Raw genomic sequence first — 16,160 nt, forward strand, 5'->3', positions numbered from 1 at the left:
TTAGTGAGTTACTGGCTGTAAATAAATGCACGTAGTTCGCGGCCATTTTGCGACGGGATTTTTAATCGTGAAGGTTGAATTAGATTTAGGTTATTCATTAATTCATTACTCTCAGACTACCGTGAGGCGGTCGGTTGCTAGTACAAATTAATTTTCGGTGAAGTTCAGTTCAATGCTCATCTATGCAGACCAATCAGATGATAGGTAAAAGAAATACAATATCAAAGTAACATCTAAGATATCTTACAATTCCTCAATTCTACATAGCCATAACTTTCGAATCACTGGATTTTTCGATTTAGGATTTGTATTTTCAATCAAAAAATCAATAATTTTTGGTCTCTTAAAATAAAGTTTAACCAATTTATTTATTAATCAATAACTATTTCATTTAATGACAAATACGGAAGTTATAAATTCGTACTATATACATACATATATTACTGCCAAATCAATCATATATATATATATTGTTGAAGAGAGGAAGTTGCAGAGAAGAAGATAATGATCACCTTAATGCGAATATGACAAATGCACGCGAAGGTTGAGACTGCCCCTTATCTATTGCTTGATTTAACAAACATGTAAATACTTGTTACATTTTTTCTCTGTTATTGCTATGTATATTACATATGTAGATAGTAACACGTATGTATGCACATGTCAGATTCATAATTCTGGAAAATTAGAAATGTATCCTTGATGGCTAATACATTTCTTATATTTTTAGTATCTGACATCAAACACCATGAAGAAAAGCTTCATTTTTTCTTAAAAATTAACTTTTTTTATTTGTGAATAAAATTTGTCCGTTTAGAAAATATGAATTGTGTAATTTCGTTCATATTAAACGTGACACACATTAAACTATGTCGCAAATTCATGTCAAGGTCAATAAATGAAGTCTAGTAAAAGTAGAGCAATATTGTATAAAAATCCATAAATAATTAGTAGCAAACTAATTTTCCACAATTAAATAAAAAAATATTGATATTACCATATATTATGTTCTCAAGTAATTTTAAGATTTCCATGAAATTAAAAGCTACAAAAAATTCATATAAATAATTCTAATAAATTTATGAAAATATTAAAATTATCTTATTTTCCTACTTAGTCTTTTTTCTGTTTACTAAATAATGTTTTATAAATGTATAAAATCTTAATCGAGGAAAGAATATATTAATGTCATCTTATACAATTTTTGATTTGTTATTAACTGAGCTTCTCAAAAAACAAATTGATCAATTGTACTTTTTATACATATGTATATTTTTAGATTTTATTACTTATGTAGGTCCTAAAAAACAAACGATTCATTTACATAAACTTATTTACTGGAAGGAGGTGGCATATATAATAATAAATTCTAAAATAATTTTTAGAAAATAATGTTTTCAATGTCATCACTTTGTTCTATTTTTCGATTTATGGAGTTGATCAATGTAACTTCTGAACGGCTTAATTCAGGAAGAATAGCACGTACAATGATAAATTTCGAATAAAAGATCGTAACATCATCAATACGTAGCGTAGGATACATTTTTAGCTGCTTGTGGTTTATTGAAAAATATAGTTCGCGATGATATTGAAGATATTGAAGTTGTGCAAACGGATAATCAGAGTCAGATTTTACAACAGTGATACTTCGGTGGCTGGCTTCTTACTCCCATAACGGTAAAAACGTGACAGATATATACAGGAGAAGTGAAGTAGCCAGAAGGAAGGGAAACCTGCACTTGCTCGCTTGCTTTCTTCGAACCATGATTGGTAATGCTTGTTAGTATTTGTCTAACTGTTGCATCGGAAGCTTTGCAACTTTGTTTTCTTCGATAGTTTCATTTTCCAAAAGGACCGTGATATCATATCATAACCAGAATAATATACTTGAAAATACAAGTAAAATAAATCCTTCGGCGAGGTGAGTCACTGTTCAGAATTGTTTTGTAAGATGACGCGATCCTAGCATAAATTATCCTTTCATTTATATATTATTAGTAAAAATTACGACATATGTATTTTCTTCTTAAATAAATAAATTGTTAAAATTGTCAAAATGTATATTTTCCGAATTTGTGATCGAATTATAAAATCCGTATGAATTTATCAAGTAATAGAGTTTGGAGAACATATAAAATGTAAACTTCTGTCGTACTACTTTCTAATCAATAACTATGTACATAGATTCCGTTGGTCCATTTAGAAAAATAAGTAATGTTTGACAGATGTATTTTATTTAGAACGTAACTAATGTATCATAAAATAATCTAACACAAAACTGAAAAGATAATTGGAAGAAAATGATATGACTATAAATTTCAAAATATATATTTAAAATAACAACTATTTATATTTTCAAACGTATTAGATAAAAATTGAATAATATCTTCGAAACACAATTCAATTCCGAGATTTTTTTTTTAATGTTAAAAAATTCATTTTTTAAAATAATTTTACTAATTTTGTTAGATGAGGAAAAGAAATGAATTCTGTAATCAGAAAATGATATATTAAACCCAAGATATCAATTTAAGAATGTTTATAATAGTAATATATGATATATTCATCGCTATTAATGACTATTACGAATGAGTATACGAAATTGTACAAAATTATATGCCAATAATATAATTATATATCATAAATTATATGTTATATTATAAATTGTATGTTTAAATATGTATGAACATAATATTATTAACAAGTATAGATTAGAGTAGAAGATTAGAAAGACAAATTTTTTGATATACAGAGTAATATGTAAAATATTATATAAATACTATAAGTATTACATTGATTTGTATACATATATTAGAATTATTATAATGTGATTTTATAAAATAAGGATCTATTCAATATAATTTATATAAGTAGCTTTTATTAAAATAAATGACTGAGCAATATGTTTATAAAAATTTTAAATGCATAAATTTCCAAAATTTATTTGCGTTAATCGTTGTATATTAAGTAAAACAAAACCATTTTTCTGAATATTTCAATGATAAAAGATTGAAGAGTACATTTTAATATTGACAAAATGAAATTCTTAGCTCTTGGGTTTTCCCATTGCTTTAGTCACATTATTGTGCTTACAAATCATTGTGCCATCATTAAAAAATACATAATTGCCAATGGAAAAACCAGTTTGACACTTTGAAGTGTCGATAATTACAAAATTATATAATAGAACGACCATCTTTTATATCTACAATCAAGATATACGATTTAAGATACAAGATATAAGATTTTTTCTCATAGTGAAAATAACTTTTATCTCTGTCATTGTACATATGTAGGTACTATATAATATACTAAATTTTGTTTATGTTATTTATATATGCTACTACATTTATGCACAGTGTGCTATTCAAGATTTACTTATTAGTAATTTTATTAATTTGTCAACGTTGTTTGTCATTTTATATTCTAACCTAAATTTCTTTTCATTTTACAGTGACTATAAAAATGGATTGGCAGTGGTTCAATATTGTTATTTTATTCTATTTAATACTAAATGTTACTGCAGAACAGTATGTATATATATATTTTAATTATACATTATTAGATATCTAATTGAAATAATAAATATGATAAACATATATTAAACATTGTATTATCAAATATTTTATATAATTAATTATCTAACATAGCTTAATAATCAAATTTTGTAATATATTTTTAAAGATACTATAGCATAATAGCTCCAAAGGTAATACGACCTGATTCAGAATATCATGTAGCTGTAAGTATTACTGGTGTATCAACACCATCAGTAATATACATTGAACTGTCTGGGTCATTTGACAATAATTCAAGAATAGGAGAAGTATTCAATATATCCCAAGTTACACATGTACAACCATACAGTACAAGAATTTTACGATTTGAAGTAAATGAATTCAAGTTTGTTAACTTCTCTGCATGTAAAGTATAATAATACATTTTTTAATTTCTTTTTAAATTTTAGATTGATGATATTATTCCTGGTAAATATGAATTAATTGCACGTGGTTTAACAGGAATAGAATTTTCACAGTCAAAGTCGATAGAATTTATTCCTAAAAGTTATTCAGTCTTTATTCAAACTGATAGAGCAATTTATAAACCGGGAAATAAAGTTATGTTTCGATGTATTTTGTTGGACTCCAGACTTAGGCCAACGCTTGAAAGATTAGTAAACATCTATATTGTAGTAAGTATTTTTAAATAAATACAGTGTATGTAACAAATAAGACAAATTTTTGAATTTACATTACATTTTTATAGGATGGTAAAGGAAATAGAATTAAACAATGGAATCATCCATCTGTAACCCATGGAATTTTTAATGCAGAAATCGAATTGTCTGAGTACCCAGTTTTAGGTACCTGGAAAATTACAGCAAATATTGGTGATCAAACATTTGAAAAAGATTTTGAAGTTGCTGAATATGTATTACCTAATTTTGAAGTGATAATTGATGCTCCTAAACATTTTACATTTAAGGAATCAAAAATCACTGCAACAATCTATGCCAAGTAAGTGAATTCTAATAGTTAAGTAAACTTTCTGTAAGTTCCTAAAAGCATATTGCAAATTTTTTTAAATTGATTCCTGTTCCACAATTGTAACAGCGTCATTGATGTTATTTAATGATGTCTTAGTATTCTCCTAAAAGATTTGACAAAAATTATTTATTTCAAAGTGCAAATCATTTAGGTATACTTATGGTAAGCCAGTGAAAGGAGAAGCAACTGTTACAGCATATCCTGATATATTTTCTGATGTTATCCAACCAATATACCAACAGCCTATACGAAAAGTAATTCCAATAAATGGGAAAATAGTTGTTGATTTTGACATTCATGATGAATTAAGGTATATATATATATCTTAAAAAACGTTATTAAATATTTTTTGAGAAAAGGTATAATTTAATTTCAATTTTAATAGGCTTACTGATGAATATGAAAGACCAGTTATGCTTGATGTTACAGTAGAAGAATCTTTAACTGGTAGAAGACAGAATACTTCTGCACATATAACCTTACATAAACATAAATACACAATGGATTTGATAAAAACATCAGAATACTATAAACCAGGATTAAAGTATACAGCATTTGTATGTAGTCAAAATTACCCGTAACATTATAAATTTGAATTCTCTTTTAAATATTATAGATATAATATGAGAAAACTTCTTATAGATAAAATTAACATATCATGATGGAACACCAGTGAGAGATAACAAAAATTTTGTTATGGTAAAATATGGGTATACTTACATTACTGATAATCAGTCCACATACACGAATATTACTGGTATGTTGGATGAAAATGGAATGGTAAAGTTGGATTTTTATCCACCAAAAACTAATGATAATATGTCATATCCTTTAAACATAGAGGTAAAATATTATAGTAGATACAAAAGCACTGAAATTAATAATAGAAATAATGATTTAACAATAACCACCAAAAAAATGATTATAAATAGGCTCAATATTTAAACCTTCATGAATGGTTCCCATCAACAAACCAAGCTATGTCTCAGAATAATGAATATATACAAGCTGTTTTGAAAACTGAAAAACCTATGGTATGATCATCTTTATGTTATTTAAATTATTTTAAAAGTATGAAAATCATCATTAAAAGAATATGATATTCTTGTATAAGGTTAATCGAGATGTAGAAATTGAAGTAAATTCTACAGCTCTATTGAAATATGTTAATTACGAGATATTTGGACGTGGCGATATATTGGATGCAGGTTCTATATATGTACAAAATAAACATACAACAAGTTTTAAGTAAATATTTTTTAATATCTAATTACGATGTAATCTATTTCGTTTATTATTTATCTACAAAGCGTGAAATATATTTTAGGTTCTTAGCAACATATGTCATGGCTCCTACTGCACATGTAATTATATATTATATAGGAAATGATGGAGAAATCATTGCAGATGCCTTAGATGTTGAACTAGAAGGACTACTTCAAAATTTTGTAAGTTAATTTGACGAATTAGTTATAATAAAAATTAGAATTGATAAATCTGAATCTGATATCTTAATTTCTATTAAAGGTTGATATTAAAATGGCATCTGAAGAAGTTGCACCAGGAGATGATATCAATTTAGTTATTACTTCAAAACCAAATTCATATGTTGGATTATTAGGTGTAGATCAAAGATCTATTCTTTTAAAATCTGGGAACGATATTTCATATGTACGTAGTATTATAAATAATTCTCATTAATTTAGGCTTTGTTATAATTATAAATAATACTTTAATATATATCTTAATTATTCGCAGGAACAAGTTTATAAAGAGTTGAAATCATATGATAATAATCATGAATCACCTTATGCAAACTCGGTTTTTGATCGATATTTATGGAATCCTGGTTCAGCTACAGCAAAAGATGTTTTCAGAGTAAATAAATAAATAATTTTATTTGGATGGATTTTTGATACTTTTTTATCAATATTAATATAAATATATATTGTTTGATAGGAAAGCGGTGCTATCATTATAACAAATGCCTATGTCCATGAAAATTTTCAAATTCGTAAGTAAAGTGCTTTCTATATGGCTTAAGTTTATTACTAATATCATTTTCTTATCTCTTACACGTGATACTAAATATTTTCTAATACCATAACATATTTAGTCAACAACATTTTATTCATTTGCAATGTAGAATGAGAAGGATGTTCTTAAATCTAATTTTTCATGTAATACTTACTATCAAGTCTTTAGTTAATCAGATCACGTACTTATTACTTAACAAGGCTTATGTCTGTATAGTATACTACAGATCTGGTGTAGAGTTCGCCTTTCCAACAGCTGCTGGAAGTTTCAGTTCAATTGCATTGCCATCAGAGAAGACGAAAGTACGCAAGAATTTCCCTGAAACTTGGCTTTGGCAAACGCTTGATGCTGGGTAATGCCATTGAAAATTTTTATCCGCTGAGAACTTTTTTTTTTCATCAAAACAACACTGATATAACTCATTAAGTAAATATAAATGTTTCTATGTGCTAACTATCTAAAAATACTTAATATATAATATCATCTTTTAAATTAATTTACTAATATTTGTTCAATAATGGCTTTATGTGATTTAGTGCTATGGTGATGGACTTATTACAATTCATATTTCATTCTCTGCAATGTAATCATCTATTCATATCCAAAAACATAAATCAGAGTATTATTATATAACTTAGAATATAAAAAATTAAGGTACTTTAAATGAAATATAATAAGAAATTAGATTAATTTCTACAATATCTTTATATTATTTTTTTTTTATTCCCTTGGTTGTGCTGATATAATACAATATATAGAATTGGATTACAGAACAATCGGGAATACTGGAGGGTAGAATAACAGGCTCACCTCATGGGGCATCCACACTTCGACCAGACCTTGGTCCACCTGTTACGCACAAACTAGCAACAAGACCACCACTGGCAGGTCCTTATGCCTTCTCTCGCATCCCACCTCCTGTTTGGAATAAGCCCCGTGTATTCCTAATGCATGACATCTTAAACACCTGGCTTTTTACAAACTTTTCTGCAGGGTATTTATCTCATATACTTTCAGTTTATGAAGCTTTACGTACACGCTTTGTATACATTATTTTATAAATGACGTTCATGGGTCATGCTTTATTTTGTACAAGTTACTTTTATATAAATCAAAGCTGGAATATTTTGGGTATTCTTATGGTGAATCATCTAACTTTGTTACCTTAAATTATTTGTAAACTGCTTATTATGAAAAAAGCTGTATGATATTAAGAGGACATACAATATAATAATTAGTTTCTTTGCTATTTTGCTTTCTTATCAAGATATGAAGATTATTTTAAATTTCTATATATAATGTGCAACATTTGATTCTGCAATTTGAATGTTACATGGGAGTAAAATTCTGTGTCATTCGCACACATTTATTGACTATGAACATGTATTAAATTGTAATGGATAAAATTTTAAGCATTTTTATATTAAAAGTTATTCAGGGAATATTTCATTAATGTACTTACTTTAATAGTTTCTTAAAATACTCTTTCAAATTACTGGTTCAAATGTTACACATTTATATTTGAATCAATGTGACCTTTATATCTCAAAAAAAGATAAGATAACAAAAAATTTATTATTATATTTTACACCACTTTGATACTATATGACGTTTATTCGAAAGAGTTTTAATACAACATACAAGTAATTCCAAGTAATTTGGGATGACAGAATTAGGTGACTTACTCTGTTAACTCTGTATAATTGGCATACATAATCAGTAATAGCCAATAGATATCATTCATATCTGTATACTTTAAATTGCTTTAGATTGTATCATTCTTCAATTGTTTATTCTATCATATTTAACGAATTTTTATAAAATACATCTAGTACTGAATATTCTATAGACAGAACGTATTTATTTGAAGAAATAAGCCATATTAGGAAGAATTTTTTTATTAATTTTCCAGAAACATTAAATTTAATATTATATACAGATTTATTTTTTTAAAATAAATTTGTAAATTATTATTTATGTGTATAATTGAAGTATATTGATATAGTATTTCAAAATAAAATTAAAATGCAAATTAACTATAAATTGAAAATAGATATGAAGGAAAAAATGAGCTGAAAAGAAATGTACCAGATTCAATTACATCATGGGTGCTCACTGCATTTTCTGTAAATGACGTTCATGGATTAGGCCTTATAGAAGAGCCACGAAAGGTAATATAAAATGACTACATAAATAATTGCAAAATTTCCATAATATAAATATAAAAAGAAGAATTTATGTTTTTACAGTTAAAAGTTTTTAGACCATTTTTCATCTCTATGGAATTTCCTTACTCTGTGATTCGAGGAGAAATTGTTGCAATCCAAATTGTGGTGTTCAATTATATGAACAAAAATGTTGTAGCTGAGGTTCTGTTAACAAATGAGGGTCAGTTTGATTTTGCAGAAATGTCCAACGAAGTTCAGGATGTACCAAGTGAGATTAAAATTTTATTATTTCGAAATATTTTGTACAAACTATAGTATATAACATAAACATAACTTATGAAAAATTTTCTAGAATTAGAATTGTATCGTAAGAAAAAGGTAGAAGTGAAAGCTAATTCCGGAAGCAGCGTATCTTTTATGATTGTTCCTCGAGACTTGGGATACATTACGATTAAGGCAACTGCAAATAGTATATTAGCTGGAGATAGTGTTGAGCGTAAATTACTTGTTAAAGTAAAGTGTTTCTTTATAAAATTATTTTTTATCTTTCGCTAATTGAAAGTGAATTTGAACTTTTCTACTAATTTATGCACAGGCTGAAGGAGAAACTCAATATGTAAACAGGGCTACTTTCATAGATCTTAGAAGTACAACAAATACATCGATGAATATTACAATTGATATACCTAAAAATGCTGTACCAGGTTCAGAATATATTGAAATATCTGCAGTAGGTAATGTTCCACAATTATTGAAATTTTGATTAGTACCTTCGATACTCATGAAGGTGTGAAGGGTTTAGTAAAATTTCAAGTTTAGTCAAATATGATTCTACATGCAGAAATAAATCAAAAATATGGAATACAATTTTTTTATATGAGGCTTTTTTTCCGAGAAAATTGAGTTTGAAAATTTGTCAAGTATGCTTAAATTTAGTTAATTATCGGCAAGGTATGAGTAAACAAGTTAGGAGGTTATTCTAAATGCGAAAATAAATGAAAAATGTAGAACAAGATTTTTTGTTTAAGACTTCATTTAAAAAAAAATAGGATATGAACATGTTAAAAATTCTTAGTTAAGAATTATCCTAATACACGTCTATGATAAAATTCTTAATTTATTTGTCTCGGAAACAAAGCGTCTTATGAACAAATTTTATTGCACATTTTCGATTTATTTTTACACATGAAATAACCTATTGATTATTTACATCTGTCAGTTCGAAATTAGCCATGTTCAAGTATACTTGATAAATTTTCAAACTTGATTTTCTCAGAAACAAAGTGTTATATAAAAAAAATTTTATTTCATATTTTCAATTTATATTTTCACGTAGAATCACCCTGTATCTAATTGTACCATTTGAGGTGATACACGCAATTATCTCCCAAACTGTTTGTTATGCAAAAAGATATTTCTAGTTAAACTTATTTTATTTTGTGGGGGACATGTTATGATCCTTTTTATCAAATCGTATCTAGATGGACATGCCTTCTAGATTTCAAAGTGATATTTATTATTTTAAATGGATTTGTATATTTTTTGTTCAGATAAGTGTGTAGCCTGTTCCGTGACTAATTCATTGACCTATAATGTGTTGGTGGACCAAAATCATTCAAGGTCTTTTATAGCCTTTCAAAACTTACCTTCATTTAACATTTAGAAATTGTCCCTTATCATCTGTATTCGAAATGATAACCAGGAATGTCAATGCATTGGTTTATTCTATTCTTAGAAGATAGTTGCACCCTCTCTAATGTTTTAGAAAAAATTTGTTGGCAGTTATTCTTTATATGATTTTTCATATTATCAGGGGTAATGAGTTCTTCCCGACAAACTTGATCTTTTATGAAACACCGCAACAAGAAAGATTATAAGTATCAAATCCGGAGACGTTGGTGGAAAGGGCATCCTGCTTCTTTTTCCTATCCAATGACCGGTAAACATATTGTTCAAGAAGCGATCGTAAATTGCGAATCGAACTGCATCGAAACGAAGAACGCATACTGCTAGTCACAATAGTACTGATTGCTTCGAAATAATTGTAACATAAATTCCAGTAAATAAAATCTTGAGAATGTTTAACAAAGATAAGTTTTGAACGGTAAAAAATGAGCTTGAATGACCTTGGAACAACAACACATAGAACGGTGATTTTGTCATAAAATGGGCAATACGCCGATTCGAATAATATATATAGTTCCATTAAAAAAAGCAAAGACTACTTTGAAATCTGGAAGGCATGTCCACCTAGATAAGATTTGTGACCATCACAAGATGTCTCCTTCGAAATAAAGTAAATTTAATTTGAAACATTTTTTAGTATAACAAATAGTTTGAAAGATAATTGCATGTATCACTGCAAATGGGTCACTCTATATATACGTACATGTATAATTTGATATTAAATTATATATCTTTTTATCAGGCGATATTTTGGGTCCAAGTATTATGAATTTGGCAAATTTAATTAAATTGCCATCTGGTTGTGGAGAACAGAATATGTTAAATTTTGTTCCAAATATAATGATATTAAATTATCTCAAAGTAAGTAGATGTATAATATATACGTAATAATATATCATTAGAGAAATAGTGTAATCGCAAATATATTTGTATTGAAATTTCTTTATAGAATACAAATCAATTAACACATGCAGTAGAAAGCAAAGCTCTTCGATATATGGAAATAGGCTATCAAAGAGAATTAACTTACAGACATAATGATGGATCATTCAGTGCATTTGGCATGTCAGATAGTAATGGAAGTACATGGTATACAAATATTGAATTGTTATGTTACATTCATTAATACTGTAACATTTTTTATTATACTTACATTTTATCTGCTAGGCTTACTGCCTTTGTGGCAAAAGCTTTTAAACAAGCTGCTGCATACATCCCAATTGAAGACAGAATAATAGATGAAGCTTTACAATGGTTATCAAATAATCAAGCTCCTAACGGAAGTTTTCCTGAAGTAGGAAGAATTAGTCATCGAGACATGCAAGGTGGAGCTGCAAAAGGTCTTGCATTAACAGCATTTACTCTTATTACTTTTCTTGAAAATTCAGTAAGTACAATAATTTATTGAATAATTGTGAAAAAAATGAAATATTAATTTTTGAAAATACAATAGTTGAGTACATAAAATACATATTCTTCACCTTTATAATATTCTGTATTATAGGACTCTAACGGAAAATATAGAAACACTATAAATAAAGGAATTGATTACATTGTTCGTAATATGAATGATCTAAATGATACTTATGCTTTGAGTATATGTACATATGCTTTAAACTTAGCAAAACATCCATATGAGACTGCAGCATTTAATTTGCTAGAATCTAAAGCCATGACAAAAGAAGATATTAAATGGTGGAGCAAACCTATACCAGCAAACGATAAAAATCCGTGGTATCATTCTTTACCACGATCTGTCGACGTTGAAATGACGTCCTATACTTTGTTAACTTATATAAGGCGTAATTTAGTCGCTGATTCTATACCCATAATGAAATGGCTTGTAAAACAAAGAAATGCTGAAGGTGGTTTTGCATCCACACAGGTAAATATTAAAGTGTAAATTAGAAGAGTGTAGCAAATGTACATACTATTAACAACTCTTAGGATACCGTAATTGGAATACAAGCCTTGGCGAAGTTAGGTGAAAAATTAGTAACGAAAACTAATGTCATTTCTATAATATTCCTGTACGAAGGAGGTGGACAAAGTCAAATGAATATAAATCCTAACAATTCCATGATACTTCAAAAACAAATGGTAAATTCAAACTGCATTTAATATAGTGTAATAACTAATCACCTTAAGAAAAATAATTACAAGTACATGATAAAACAAAAAAAAAAGAATCTTATAAACATAATGTTAAAATTGAGAAATGTATTCTACGTGTAAGTAGTACACGATTCTAATATTTATTATTTTCTAAGCTTCCAAAGAAGACACGGTTGGTTGGTATAACAGCCACCGGAAATGGATTTGCTTTAGTTCAAATTACATACAAATATAATCTAAATGTAACTGGAGCATGGCCACTGTTTACTTTGGATCCTCAAGTAGATAAAAATTCCAATGCTAATCATTTGCAACTTTCAATTTGTTCTGGGTATATTTATCTCTCTGATATTCTATAAATATTATTTAATATTATTATTATATATTTAATGCAACATGTTTATTATTAGATTCGTTCCGACTAAGGAAGCAAACGAAAGTAATATGGTTGTGATGGAAGTCAGTTTACCTTCTGGTTTTACAGTAGATAAGGAATCATTACCTAGCCTTGAAGTGTCACAAAATGTAAAACGAGTAGAAACCAAGAACGGAGATACGGTCGTAATATTATACTTTGATGAGGTATAGAACAAAATATGTATTTATATTTTTAAACAATCTGAGATTAATTTTAAACCAAATAATATCTTACAGATGAGCAGGCAAGAATACTGCCCTACAGTGTCCGCATTCAGGACACATAAAGTGGCAAAACAGAAACCAGTACCAGTTACTATATATGATTATTACGATTCATGTAAGTTAATAATAATAATATGCAATAATAAAATATTATTTTATAATTCATTATTAACATGTTGATTGCTCAAAGAACAAAGTACTAATGTTACTTATTTTAGCACAATACATTTTTCTACATGCTATAATATACTAGGTTGACCCAAAAGTCTCTTTCGTTTTATAAAGATATAATAGATCCAGAATATTTTTTGTTTTATATTATTTTATTGAATTATGTATGATCCATTTTGTTCCAATAGAAAAAAATTTCATGAAATAAAAAATGTTGTGCATCTATTATTTCGTTATAAAACGAAAGAAACTTTTGGAAGAACCTGATAAAATTAATTAAAACGTTTTATGGTTCTATTAGTACTTTATATGATCAACTTGTCGATTTGTAACGCGATTATGAATTTTGACGAAATTTTTTTTTAATTACTTTATTGTTGCATGCATATAACGGGTAAGGTAATAAAAACCTATGATCGGACACTAATGTCCATAGTTAAACTTCATTTGATGATGAACGATGAACGGAAATAAAATATAACGGGGTTTGAGTTTAGGAGTCGATTGATTCAACAAAAGTTGTCTTTGATTTATGAATCGATTTAAAAAATATCATTTTGGATTAGAGTTAGCGGTCACCTTCCAGCGGTCGGAAAAATATATAGCTCAATCGATATTACAGCAAGAACACCTATATAGTGTCAACAAAGATTAATATTTTAAAGATTTATCTTTAATGCATAAGACAGAGTAAGCTATACAATATTTTGTACCTCATATTTTTCTACTTAAAAATATCCCAAGAGTAAACAATAAATTCTAAATTCGAGAAATTATATAATAGGTTAAGAGTAAAATAGTAAAAGAGTAAAATTTTAAATATGCATGACTTTCGAACCAATTTATTGTTACACTCAAAACTGTTATATTTCAACTCTATTTATCGAGTAATATCAAATTGGTATTTCATTTTCTTCAAGATCATTAGAGTCCGATCGTTTGTTCTTATTATTTTTCTTGTTATATGCACGTCACAATAAGGTAGTTAAAAAAGATTTCGTAAAAATCCACGAGGCCGTAATACATCGACAAGTTCACACTTCTTGCATTATTATTATTACAGTTATATTAAAAATATTACAAATCTTAAGAATATATGACTGCTTCTTTAATTTAAATACTTCAACCAATTCCATCATTTCTGAACTCTAGTGATCCTCATGGCAGTCAATGTATTAAGTGATATTATTTCATATCATAAATAAGTTAATATATTCTTTTTAATTTCAATTTTCTAATTTTATTATATGATATAATTTATGAATCTCAATCTATTAATAATTTTCTATGATTAGCAAGAAGAGCAAGAGTATTTTATGAGCCACGTAAAGCCACACTTTGTGATATATGCGAGGATGAAGATTGTGAGGATTTATGTGTATTGCAACCTGGTAAACAAAAGGATTCTCCGCAATCTGCTGCTTCACATTTATCAACTTGTACATATCTCCACTTGCTTTTTACTTTATTTTACATTACATACTTTGGATATTTGTAACTCTATAGCTTCTTAACAAAATTTTACATAACCTTTTTATGAAATACAATGAGGAAGTTTTGTATAAATAATAATTTACAACCAAAGTACTTACATTATATAGAAGAACCAAGTTCTTTTAATATTGAAGTATTGTAATCTATTTAAATGATTATTATTTAAATCTTAAGTAACATAATCTTGAATTGCTTAAAATTAATGTTCACTTCTTATATATATAACTTATAAGAACTTATTATATATATAATTTTATTTTAAATAATATACTAAACACAATTTAAAATATCGCACTTTATTCAATCAATTGTTCACACATTTTTGTTGTATTCTAATATTTTTTATATTAGATTAAATATACCTTATTGTTATTGATAATAATGTAATTATTTTAATAAACTAAAGAAAATTATATTTCTAAATAATTATATAATTTAATATAATATAATACTACCTTACATTAGGGCTTCAAAAATTATTAACTTTTTTTGCAATCCTGTAGTTTTAGAAAATACAAGTTTTACAACGAGGAATTATTGAGTTATGAAACTTCGCGCGCAGTTGAAGGAAAGCAAAGAGAAATTAGTTCGCGCAAACAACAAAGACGGGTACCAACTATGTGTAAAAAAAAAAAAGAAACCAGTTTCTAATCTGTTAACTATTTACAGAAGTTTAGCGGAATTCCAGACAATCCTAACTGTGTGTCGCGATGCATGATTGAGCGCGAAGAGAAAAAAGTTTGTTTGAGGTGTGTGGGTACGTACGTGTATGTCAAAGATCGGAACGGATCGGGAGAAGTTCGAACAGGTTCGCGCGGGATTTCGATATACCCGTATTGCTCGGACTTCAGAAAGTTTCGAAGTTTCGGAATACCGAAACTCGATTCGGTTATCAGCTACAGACTTATGTATCAGCACGAGCGAGCGGGCCGTCTATCTTTGTGTCAGTTCGACGAAAGCTTAAATATTTGAATCACGTTTAGCAGCTTTTAGCTTTTGACTTAATAATAATAATAAAGACACCCATAAAAACATTGATATACACTTTATACCTATATAAACTTATATAAACTTTATAGTCCTCTTAAGCGAGAACTGCGAAGGAAAAAGGACCCTTCTCATCAGATAGCGATGATTTCAATTCTTACTTATTTTCGATAGAAGTCCACGCCTTATTCCGCGCACTCCGGAGTTTAATACTTTAGTGTTTTAAGGCGTTTGTCTTTTTCCGCAAACTTTACTTTCTAAACTGGGACAGCTCGTGCCATCCAAAGGACATTATTAAATTAGGGATATTATT

At 27.6% G+C, this 16,160-nt stretch overlaps 1 protein-coding gene and 3 long non-coding RNA genes across 8 annotated transcripts; 1 reads left to right on the forward strand and 3 right to left on the reverse strand.

The window, feature by feature from the left end:
• The first annotated feature begins 31 nt into the window (after positions 1–31).
• LOC117204214 (CD109 antigen-like) lies at positions 32–15,043 on the forward strand. 5 transcript variants are annotated; one of them, XM_033441406.1, is made up of 29 exons: positions 32–204; positions 1,642–1,770; positions 3,455–3,530; positions 3,685–3,889; positions 3,968–4,192; positions 4,267–4,517; positions 4,699–4,857; positions 4,933–5,104; positions 5,190–5,390; positions 5,480–5,581; positions 5,662–5,795; positions 5,875–5,995; positions 6,075–6,218; positions 6,306–6,425; positions 6,507–6,561; positions 7,356–7,578; positions 8,638–8,755; positions 8,834–9,020; positions 9,105–9,265; positions 9,348–9,486; positions 11,181–11,299; positions 11,388–11,527; positions 11,606–11,825; positions 11,943–12,323; positions 12,386–12,538; positions 12,709–12,884; positions 12,964–13,135; positions 13,208–13,310; positions 14,662–15,043. In XM_033441406.1, exons 1-29 carry the CDS (start codon positions 183–185, stop codon positions 14,862–14,864), a joined length of 4,611 nt encoding a protein of 1,536 aa, XP_033297297.1. In that variant the 5' UTR covers positions 32–182; the 3' UTR covers positions 14,865–15,043. The 5 variants fall into 5 exon arrangements, with proteins under 5 accessions (XP_033297297.1, XP_033297299.1, XP_033297300.1 ...); XM_033441408.1 differs by lacking the exon at positions 7,356–7,578 and adding an exon at positions 6,801–6,936 and having other exon boundaries at positions 33–204; XM_033441410.1 differs by lacking the exon at positions 32–204 and adding an exon at positions 1,837–1,921 and having other exon boundaries at positions 1,603–1,770.
• Positions 4,046–4,688, reverse strand: LOC117204222. Its single transcript, XR_004487030.1, has 2 exons — positions 4,439–4,688; positions 4,046–4,367 (listed from the first exon to the last, which is right to left on the reverse strand). It is a non-coding gene; the product is annotated as an uncharacterized LOC117204222 (long non-coding RNA).
• Positions 4,931–6,823, reverse strand: LOC117204224. The gene is made up of 2 exons (XR_004487032.1): positions 6,739–6,823; positions 4,931–5,418 (listed from the first exon to the last, which is right to left on the reverse strand). It is a non-coding gene; the product is annotated as an uncharacterized LOC117204224 (long non-coding RNA).
• On the reverse strand, positions 9,166–10,763 carry LOC117204223. The gene is made up of 2 exons (XR_004487031.1): positions 10,399–10,763; positions 9,166–10,339 (listed from the first exon to the last, which is right to left on the reverse strand). It is a non-coding gene; the product is annotated as an uncharacterized LOC117204223 (long non-coding RNA).
• Positions 15,044–16,160: the final 1,117 nt, after the last annotated feature.

The sequence above is a fragment of the Bombus bifarius genome, unplaced genomic scaffold, assembly GCF_011952205.1.
Source record: "Bombus bifarius isolate JDL3187 unplaced genomic scaffold, Bbif_JDL3187 scf7180000007977, whole genome shotgun sequence".
NCBI classification, from domain to species: Eukaryota; Metazoa; Arthropoda; class Insecta; order Hymenoptera; family Apidae; genus Bombus; species Bombus bifarius.

Coding starts and splice junctions, on each gene's coding strand:
- LOC117204214 (XM_033441406.1), top strand. CDS start 183: ATGCAGACCAATCAGATGATAG. Junction 4,193..4,266: donor TAGTAAACATCTATATTGTA/GTAAGTATTTTT, acceptor ACATTTTTATAG/GATGGTAAAGGAAATAGAAT. Junction 9,487..11,180: donor TATTGAAATATCTGCAGTAG/GTAATGTTCCAC, acceptor TCTTTTTATCAG/GCGATATTTTGGGTCCAAGT.